Below are 11,099 nucleotides of genomic sequence, written 5' to 3'. Positions count from 1 at the left end.
GCTTTATATGTTACTCTGTATGTCCAATGTATGTAACCCACTTATTGTACAGCGCTGCGGAATATGTTGGCGCTTTATAAATAAATCTTAACGTAATTATCCTTTTGGGTTGTAGCTTTCCCATAAGTGACTATTCCAGGGCTACGAAATCAAACACTTAGGTAATGAAGTCCTGTAATTAAACAACTTTATTACTTATGTAATAAAATGCAATAAATTTGCCCAGGGTAACCCATAGAGGCCAACTGTAGGTAGAATTTGCCAGTTACCTGTCTAAAAGCCAACATCTTATTGGTTGCTATGGGTTACTGTTACTGGGCAAATGTTTATTACATATGGGGGTATATTTAAACGTTTGCCATAAGATAACATCTTTCTCTGGTCACTTTTTATTATGAGGATTTATGAAGAACTGTGGCTAGCTGTCTCCCAGCCTTTGATAAAAATGTGTTCCTTTATATAAATCCCCCCTTGAGTTGTTCTTTCAAGCCAGCATTTTTTCTAGAACATGTCTCTGAAATCTGTCTTTTGATGTCTCAATTGTCTGTCTCTCTGGAAGGCAATTTACAAGTTAGAATAAACAGGAGAAATGTCTGCCTGCTGGTTTCATTCTTATCACACTGCAAAACCTATGGGCAGGGTAGGCTGGCAATGCCACCCCAGGCAATACGTCCCAGTGGCACGTGGGTGGACTGAGTCACTCACCAAAGCTGACTTTGTAAAAAGTGTGCTTGGCTTTAACAAGCAAATTTCTGTAATTTTGGCCATTCTGAACGTCAACAAGCACAATGGGTTGGCCAGGGAAGAGGGAAATCTGTTGTGGCTGGGCTACATGTAGAGCAGGCTAGGGTTAAACCACTGCCAGTTTTTTTCTTTCTGAGCTTCAGTTGACCTTTAATGGCATAGCAATCACTAGGCTGAACAATTATGGTCCTTTTAGATAGGGCTTACTGTAACAGCCCAAAGGTACAGCAGCCCTACCTGACACTGAAGGTCCACGTCTCCAAACTTGCCCTCACTCTTTGATTTGCTTGTCTCCAGGCCCTGATAGACACTCTGTGGATTCTGACAAATTCCAGATGCTTTAAGGTGCCATAGACAGTCATTTTTTATTGGGCTGGGGGGGCTGTTTGGGTCTCTTTGTACTTAAAATGCCAGGGCCTATTTTGAATCCTAGTCCAGACATGGTTGTCTCTCTTGCTGATATATGAGGCTCTGCATATGCCTAAGGGATTTGTGCTACATGAATTCCTTTAGGTAGGATTTTAACCCAATAAGTAAATCATAAAGCAGTTTTCGATGTTTTAACCTTTATTAATCTGGATTGCAAGGTTTCACCTTTAGCAGTTTAGAAACCAACATATAAAACCTATATGATGCAGAGTAGCTTATTAATCAACTCGTATGGCCTGGTTTGTATGCATCCACACAGTGCAGAAATAACTACCAATGGCACTGCTAATCAGCCCTGCTGCACATGAATTTTATAGATAGTTTGTGGCAGAGTTGATCTATTGTTTGTGCATGTTTAGAAGCCAAAGAAATATAGTGACTGTGCCAAACCTTCTCCTTGGGCCAGGAAGGTGTTAAGAGCTGCAAGACTTCTGTCATTTTGTACCCCTGTCCACCCCCCAAGCACTACAAAATGACTTGGTCCCTTAGTGATTGATATACCACTTCCCCTGTCTTCCATCAAGGAAATCCTTTTTTTTTTTATATTTTGTTTCTTTAAAAGTGTACCCAATTGCTTTTGATAGCAGTGTCAGTCTTGGCTACTGGTTCTGTCTATTGAAAGTAATAAATTAGCTGCTAACAAGAAGAAGCATGGAAGGCATTGTGGGAAATTAAGTGCTGACTTCTGCTACATTGTTCTAAGAGTCAAAACCAGCTGCTCAGAGAGGGACAGAGAAACACAGCTTCCCATTACATTTACACACAACTTTACAACCAGTGAAAATGTCTAATGAATATAAATTAGAATTATGCTTAGAATTACATTAGGCAGAACTTAAGTTTTTTGTTTCTTTAAAAGGGATACTACCATCAAAATAAATGGTTTGTCTCTTCCAATGACCTTTCCGTCCGAAGATCATGCAAATTAAAATGAGCCTCTAGCGATTTCAAAGGTAAGGACTAACTAAGGCAGAATGTAACGTTCCCAGGCCCCATCTTGGCCTGTGTCACTTTCAAACAACATTGGCAATCTCTGCCATTAATATACAGGTATGGGACCTGTTATTCAGAATGCTTCATACCTGGGGGTTTCCAATTAAGGGAAGTTTCTGTAATTTGGATCTCCATCCAATAAGATTGTTTTGCCCCCAATAAGGATTAATCATATCTTAGTTGGGATCAAGTACAAGGTACTGTTTTATTATTACAGAGAAAAGGGAATAATTTAACCATTAAATAAACCCAATAGGGCTGTTCTGCCCCCAATAAGGGGTAATTATATCTTAGTTGGGATCAAGTACAGGTACTGTTTTATTATTACAGAGAAAAAGGAAATATTTAAAAATTAGAATTATTTGATTAGTATGGAGTGTATGGGAGAGGGCTTTCCTGTAATTTGGAGCTTTCTGGATAACTTGTTTCCAGATAACAGATCCCATACCTGTATATTCATATATAATTATAAGTTCCACAAGCCATTTATTGGTAGCCTCCGGTAAAAAATGTCACCCTCCTACCTGGGCCTGCAGGCAGGTCATGAAGAACGGATAGCAGGGCTGTATTTCTGTAAGGCACTGCCCTAGGCGCCAGGCCCATCCCCTCTTCTTGCCAAATGGTGCAAGACCAGACCGTCTTTCAGAAGAGAGAGTTCCCACCGTTCCCAAAAAGACCCCAAACTGCCATTGCCCTATAAAAAATAGTCCATGATTTTTCCTTATAAATTTCCTGATATACATGGACCAATTCACTATTTCTCATTGATGTGATTATAGTTTACTCTGTCCCCACCCAAGAATAGTTAGAACCTTCTGATTATAGTATGCCTTTACTTGTTGCTGCAGACTTACCCCATATGTAATAAAAGGCACCAAGTTTGCCCAGGAGCAGTAACCCATAGCAACCAATAAGATGCTTACTGCTGATTGGTTACTATGGGTTACTGCCCTTGTGCAAACTTAGTGACTTTTTTTATTACATAACCCCATTTAACTGGCTGCTGTACAGACAATACAAATCTCAATAAATACATTTTCTCTAATAAAACATTACAAATTGTTCAGGAGTGTATATTTATCTGTTTGAGATGATAGTATCCCTTTCATCATACGCCAACAACCCCCCCCCCTTAATAATTGATGCAGCCCTCCTCTATACAGTATATTAACCTTAAAAAAGTATTTATTAAACGGTTTCTACTACTTCTTTGGTTTTCAACAGGAATATAAATTGACCCCACAAGGTCTATAAACCCTAATGGTCTGGAAAAAAGTGTCCTTAAAGCCAACTCATACAGGAAACATACACAGTAGCTCCATCTCCTTGGCTTAATAGGAATTTATAGGCAATAGTAGGGATATGAGGAACACATTGTATAGGGGCAGCGGGTGGATGATTGCATGATTGGCAGTAATTCTACTGATTATGGAGGCACACTGGTAGCAGCAAGGAGGTTAATATTTTGCGATGCTTCTGTTTAAGGACCAATGGCTCTGTGAGTGCCAGACTACCAGAAACCCATTCAGCTGCGGAGACAGTGGGACTAATGTAACATCTCTAAGACTGGGGCCACCGTTTGGGATTTCTTTTTCCTCTCTCTTTTTCCCTTTCGTCCCTGCCTGCTTTTCTTCTTCTGTGGGTTCTCAGTGTAAGGTTTGGATACAAGCGACAGCGACTTCGTTATACTCTTTAGATACTCAAAGCTGGTTACAGGAATAATGGAGCTATGCAGTGTAGGAGCTGCGTTTCTGGCAGGTTCATCATTTAGAACATCATTGAAGTCATCTTGTTTCCTTCCAAGGTCCAGTACTTGATCAAGTGCTTGGTTAACAGGCAATATGCCCTCGTTCTTGCCGATATTTTCTCCCCAGAGGTCTTTGCCAGGAGTTTCTTTGTCCTGATTTTGAGACTGGCCTTTCTTTTTTCCTTTAAGGCCTTTACCCTTTTTATGCTTTCTTTCCTTCTTCTTTTTCTTCTTCTTGTCTTTCTTCTTCTCCTTCTTTTTGGTTTCTTCAACCTTAGAAAGATCAGATGATGTGCTTGGGCTCACGGTCATCATGAGTTTCAGTAGGTCTTCTGTGGCTTGCATAACCTGTCCCAGCGTGGGCTGCTCGGCTGGCGCTTGGGTGGGACTCTCTTCCTTCTCATTGGAAACTTGGTCAATGAGATCTCCCCCAAAATCATATAAACCAGAATCTTTGGGAACAGCCACACTTTCATTATTGTACGTCTTACACCTATAGAAAAAAGTAGGATCAATTGTGACCAGTTAATCAAAAGAACTATGTGCAAGTGCATTATATATTTATGGCAAATATAGTATGACATGCTGAGTAAAGAGTATATTGGGGAGAAAAAAACTGAATTACTATAGCTTTGAAAAGTAACATTTCCATATTCTGCCAACAATGTCTTTTGGCAGCAGTTACGTCTTGCTTTCTGGCTATATTTTTAGATAAAGACAAGATTCAAGGCAACAATTAAAAGTTTATTTATGGTTATACTGCAATAGTGGGAGGCGAGGAAAACCAGTGCATTCTGCATAATCAGCCCAGTAGCATAAGCTTCTGTGACAGAAAAAAACATTCCCTGCTTGATTTTCAACAGCCCATAAGCTTAGAGTCTAGTGAGCATGTGCAGTGTCACTGAAACACAAAAGATGGCTTAGCAAGATCCAGTGATGGCAAGATCCTGTGGACAAACTTAAAGGCCTGTTATAGTTATAGGGCCTCTGAACCTTTGGGCTGGACATCAAAGTTCAGTGCATAAAATAAAGCATTTCTAGCCATATTCTTTAGGGCACTATGTAGAGGACCACATAGGGCTACCTGTACCCAGTCACCCTCTCCCTTCCAGAATCCAGACATGGGGGTGGTTGATAGTATAGAAAGCCCTCCTGTGCTAAAAGATCATTGGATGGGGCAGGACATGGGGGGTACAAGTGCAGAGCAAGAACAGGATCAGGGTTGGTGTGAGAGCAGAGAGGAACAGCCCAGGACCCAAACAAGAATAGTTGTGGTAGGTCTAGAGAAAGGCAATGCTAAAACCACAAATAAGCCAAGGGGAAGGCAAAAAGTTAATATTCATATTAATGTCCAGTGGCAGTAGAGGCCCAGACATCCGCACCTTACAGAACACGTGTGTAAGAGCCCTTGGAGGATGACAAACATGCCTTTAGTCGATTTTAGACTTGGGCATTTTTCTTGTAAAACCATGACTTTAGAGTGTGACTTACCAGCCATACCAATACCTTTCCACACACTGGCTTTTGTACATAAACTCAAAGCATGGAACCTTGATGACATTGTAGAACGCCTGTCCCACAACCCGCGATGCAGTGTCATTCACCCTTCGGAGGCAGTCTTTAAATCTGCAAAACACAAGGCCCACATAAAACTCCATACCATAGAACTGCAGCTGGAACACCAGCCATTGCAAAGCTGCAAAATCATCAGTCAGCTGGTAGGGTACAGGGGATGTTCACCTTTTGCACAGACTTTGCAAACTAAGCATTTTTCTAATGAACAAAATGCATTGTTTTCATTTTATTCATTAATTATCACTATGCACCTTTAGCTTCTCCTCCTCACCATATAAATGCAGAGATTGGCAGTTTCAGCAAGGACAGCTTGGCTTGGCAGTGCTGGTATTAGGGTGGGATGTGGATGGACGCCATGCATCTATTTCTTTATTTCTGTGAAATAGCACCCCTCATGGGGAATACAAGAGTTCTGAATAACGGAACTTTTTTTCTATTGTAATACTGAAAATGTATTTTGCTCCTCTCTACATCTGAATGCAAATAAAATGTAGAGGTAAAAAAGAGCAAACATTGCTGCGAGAGAAATAGAGAAAAGATCAGAAAAGTATTATACAGATGAAGGAGGAGGCATGGGGATATATATTAAATAATGTGAGGTAATATAGAATATGCTGGGGCTGTGCTGTTACAACACACAGGCAGGGTAGGGTAATGTTGCTGAACTGAATTGTTTAGAAATTTCATATACACTTTTTATTTGTGGGGTTCCAACAGGTGGCGTACTTTGATAAATCTATGTATACTGGGCATCAATAGGTTTGGTAGACAAATTGCAAAATGGCTTTGCTTTAAAGTAGGGATGCACTGAATCCAGGATTTGGTTCGGGATTTAGCCAAGATTCGTCCTTTTTCAGCAGGATTTGGATTCAGGCCAATCCATGCTTCTGGCTGAAGTGAATCCGAATCCTTAAAATCACATGACTTTTTGTCACATAAACACAGAAGTTAAACATTTTTTGCCAATTCAGGGTTCAGCCGGATTCGAAAATAGTGGATTCAGTTGGTGGGCGAGGCTTATTATAACAGTGGGTGTGACATAACTATGGGAGGGGCTTCTATTTGGCATGTTGCACACATGCTGCTGTCCTTACTCTTCATCTTCGATCTCTGCATCATTATAAATATAGTGTAAATTATACATTTTTGCTGCACTACTGTACTTGGGGTAGGGCTTCCTTTGCAAAGCGCTGCCCCTATTTTAGGACTTTGCAGAAGGTGAACATCCTGTTTAATTGTCATGTGATTAAAAGGAGTGTGTGTTTGTGTGACAATAATAAGGACACGGCGCTGGGAACACTACCAGGACAAGGACTGATGTAGAGTAGAATGTGAAGCCAGTAGAAACAACAGAACCAGTAGGCTGACTTCTGCTGCCCATCCCAGAAGAAACAAGACTATGTGAGAATCCATGATCTGTTTTATTATATCTGTGCAAAAATAATGTTTTTTTCATCAAAGTTTTTTTTTTTGGGGGGGGGGGGCAGTAACTCCCATAGGCACTATACAAACACCCATAGGCACTATACAAACACCATTGCAAAGAGCACTTACTGCGTGTCACACTGACAGTGGCTGATGGTGTGCCACAAGTAGTTTCTGTAGCCATAGCGGTATGAAAATGGATGGATGACATGCGCGCAGTGATCATGTGTCCGACAGCAAGCATCAGTTGCTGTATGTTCACCTGAGGACCAGATAGACAGAATAGTTTGTGCATAGAGGAACTGTGATTATGGAAATAAGGGTGAAGACACACAAAGCTACTAGTAGCAGCTACTTGTCGTGGCTACAGAAACAGACAATGCGGATCATTTACGGATAATTTTCTCTGTGTGTTTTAGCAGAGGCAATTCTCAGCATTGTCTATGGCAAGGGATTTTCAGTAGCCTTGAAAAAGTGGCTGCTACTAGTAGCCCAGTGTGTCTTCACCCTTGAGGTGCATCAAGGCAGAGAGAAAGCAATGCAAAGCCACAATGCATCACAGGCAAATGTCATGGGCAGAACTACAGTAGTTTAAGATCTTTCTGTTTCTGCCTTTTCCATTGCTTGATTCAGTGACTGTAGGCACCACACAGTAACATTTCAAGTTGGAGAGCAGTGACATACACTTAAAGGAGTTGATGAAGGATTTGGCCACCAGGGCAATAATCAGGCAGAAGAAGCACTTGCAATGGGCATAATTCTGGAGAACGTGGGTAGCAAGCTATGGGGATCGGGGAGATCAGCTGGGGGTAGGGAGTGGCAGGGGGGGTGTGTGGACCCAGCAGGGGGAAAGTGAGCGGGGGGGGAGGTTATTACCTGGCCCTGTTGTGCGTAGTGTATCTGACAACACACACCGATACCCTAAACTCTTCTTCAAACATATATTACCCAGAAAAACATTGTCCATACAGGTAGGGCCTATCTGCTGTATTACTAAAGGCCTACAGGTTTAGGGGGTTTTATTCAATGCAGATTTTTCAGGTTTGTGCAGAACGTCCCATACATGCCAGCGCTTTTCTGCTCAAATCCCATGCACGTGGTGTCACTTGATCATTGTGAGCACAATTTTCAAATACAGATTTACATAAGTAGTTGTAGCATGCAAACAATTTGGTGCAAGCAAGGCTCCTAGCCTCTGGCAGTTATAGGGGCTCACAGTGAGCACTTGTAACTTTAAATTGCTCCTTTACCCTACAATGAACTTTTTGCATAATGTAGACAGCAGTATTCCAACACTATTTGCAATTAGTCTTCATTGTTTCTAGATTTGTGAAATATTTCATTTTTGAATAGGAAGCAATAAAATAGATCAACCATAAAACTGAGCCCTTCCAGTTGATCTGTATTTGGGGGTCAACAACCCGGCGACCAATTTTCTGCTAGGCACAACAGGGATGCAAAGAAAAGTTCATTAGAGCCAATTGAAACAAAGTTGAACTTCCCCTTTAAGAGCAAACCTATTTCCATCCCAGTCACTATACTGATTCTCCACTGTGCTAAATGGAATAGGGCTCAGCTGCCTGGCAAGCAGCACAAGGGGTTGGCTCAGGCCTGGCTCACTCCAACACACTCTCTATAACATTGCATGGAAACTACAAATCAGTTTAATATCTTAATTAATTGTGTACTGTTTATGAATACTAAGTGAATTAGGGCTCCTACACATGGGTGTTCACATGTTCCCTGACTGCTTCAGCAGCTCCCTTGTTTGGAGTTTCAGCAGGTATTTGGTTGCTAGGCTCCAATTTACCACAGCAACAAGACAGTAGTTTGCTTAATAGACTAAAAGATCAGCAGGAGAAGGTCTAAACAGTAACAATACAATTGTAGCCTTAAGAGCAATTGTTTTTTTTGGTTGCTGGGGTCAGCAACCCTCCCATCGACTAGCTGGTATTTTATATTGCAAGCTGGAAAAAAGGCATATAACCAGCTCTCTCCAGCATTAGGGTTAATGATCTGGATAAATTAAGGGGGTAGTTCACCTTCAAGTTATCTTTTAGTATGTTATACAATGGTCATCAACTTTTCAATTGGTCTTTATTATTTTTTTTTTTATATAATTTTTTAGTGAATTGCCTTCTTCACCTGATTCTTTCTAACTTTTAAATGGGGGGCACTGACTGCAAATTGTCTTATCACTCTCTATATCATACTAAAAACCAATGTAAAGCTAAACAACCCTTTTAAGTAAGGCAGAGGAAACCAGTCACACAATTGTCAGAAAGTTCAATTACAATTCAATAAGACAGAACTTATCTAAGCTTGTAGGGCCAACTGAGCAAGGGATGTACAGCCTGAATATAACCCTCAGTCCTTCACACTAAGTGGGATGCTATCAGCAGCAATTCAGCACCAGCTGGAGGGCTGCAAAGCCATTAAATTCACTGCATACACAGAATCAGATTATTAAAGGCATTCTGTTTATGGTATATTTGGTAATCTGTAAATTACACTGTGTATATTACAAATAACTCATTCTACCATTTAATTTTTTTCTTGAACCAATAAAATGCATGTTATTAAATTCCTATTGAAGCGGTTGGTTTATCCCTTTCTGTTCCCTGGGTCTGACTCTTGAATCAATAAGAGGTCAGTTGTTCCCCAGGTTGGTTAATCAGATGATTGCACATTGTTTCTGGAGTCTGAGCCAGGAAATAGAAACAGACAGATACTGGTTTCAGAAACTACAAATAATTGCAATATATTCTGCATTCAAACCCAGACCTGCAGGGAATCCAGGCGCCCATACAGCCCCCACAGCGAAAGAAGCAACAACTGAATTCTCAGGAGTCGCAATGGCCAAGCTGTTGTCACTGTGCGGCATTACAGCGAACTACAATAACCAGCATCCCTAGCGCGACAGGTTTTACTTTTTCTGCCAGAAGTTGTATTCAATGTAAAAAGCTGTGCGTTTCAAGTAGCCAGTGAGGAAGCCCCTACCTAGATCCTCAAAGGTCTCCGCGTTGTTTCCCGCTCCGCACCACAGGGTCCCGGGATAAGTGAATCCGCGCTTCACCCTGCGCAGTTCCGGCTCCGCGGGGGTTGTCTGACCGCCGGACTCAGCCGCACGCAGGGAAAACTCACAAGCCAATTTGGCTCCGGCAAACTCTTCCAATCCCACAGCCCCTGCGCCTTGCTGCGACTTTCTGCTACACCTGGAGAATAACGAGCCAACCTCCTCCTCATCCTCACTCACAGAACAAGAGAGCAAGCGACTGTCGCTGTCCCAGGTGGAGCTCACCAGCTCCCTGCCGTCTGTCACCTGGTAGTGGGTGAAGTGGCCCTGATAGGACAGGAGAGCGCAGGCTTTGCCCTCCAGCCGGACCCCAGTCACCGCGCACATAACGCTGCCTATCAGCAGAGCCGGGATCTCCCACATGCTTTGTGCCAGTTCAGCACCACGGCCAGGAGACAGCGACAAGTCGCACAACTCGGCGGCTTTATATTGGGCTCTGCAAGGTGGTCTGATAGTGACATTAAAGAGGAGGGACTTGATGCTATCAGCGGCAGGAGATCGCTTCACACTTGATGCATAATTAAGCTCTCCATTAGCGCCAGCTCACCCCTCCCCCTCCCCATTTAAGTCCTGTGGAAAGGATCAAGTCAGACCTGACAATGTGCTAAATTCCTGCATTTTATTACATTTTATTAAACCCCATATTGTGCTGATATAAATATAGCAGTCATTATGTGCGGAATGTCGCTGCACTACTAATCCCCAAAAAATAATATAAAAGTTATTTGGACTGGTAACAAATAAGATAACTCTGTGCCCTGAGCTGCTCCCAGGCTGAGACCTGTAACACCTACTGTACCAAACCCATTTTTAGCAATAACCTTTTCCAAGGGCATCGCCACTAGGACTTGGTGCCAATGGGACTTTGAGCTTGTCCAAAGGGTTACACAACCCGGAGCACTGACTTCTGGGTAGGATGAGTGTTTATGCAGTTGGTCTGTTTTAAAAACATGGACTGTCCCTGACAAGTGTAATATAGGGATTGTTCATAAAACAGGCAGGTTTGGGCAAGGAGGGTTAAGCACACCATCCATTAGAGGGGCCCAGAACAAACAGGCTTATGTTGGTTGGTATATACTACTACTGTTAAAAGCAGGCTAGCTTTGGTAT

At 42.1% G+C, this 11,099-nt stretch overlaps 1 protein-coding gene across 1 annotated transcript; it reads right to left on the bottom strand.

Annotated features, from left to right (window-relative positions):
- Positions 1-1,293: 1,293 nt before the first annotated feature.
- Positions 1,294-10,532, bottom strand: proca1 (protein interacting with cyclin A1; the record flags this gene model as incomplete). Its single annotated transcript, XM_031896673.1, has 4 exons — positions 1,294-4,406; positions 5,405-5,539; positions 7,043-7,175; positions 9,914-10,532. Coding segments are annotated over 4 exons (1,581 nt in total), but the record flags the coding sequence as incomplete, so codon positions are not given.
- Between the last annotated feature and the right edge of the window lie 567 nt (positions 10,533-11,099).

The sequence above is a fragment of the Xenopus tropicalis genome, chromosome 2 (genome assembly GCF_000004195.4).
Source record: "Xenopus tropicalis strain Nigerian chromosome 2, UCB_Xtro_10.0, whole genome shotgun sequence".
In the NCBI taxonomy this organism is placed as follows: Eukaryota; Metazoa; Chordata; class Amphibia; order Anura; family Pipidae; genus Xenopus; species Xenopus tropicalis.
This window is presented reverse-complemented; position numbering and strand designations above follow the sequence as displayed.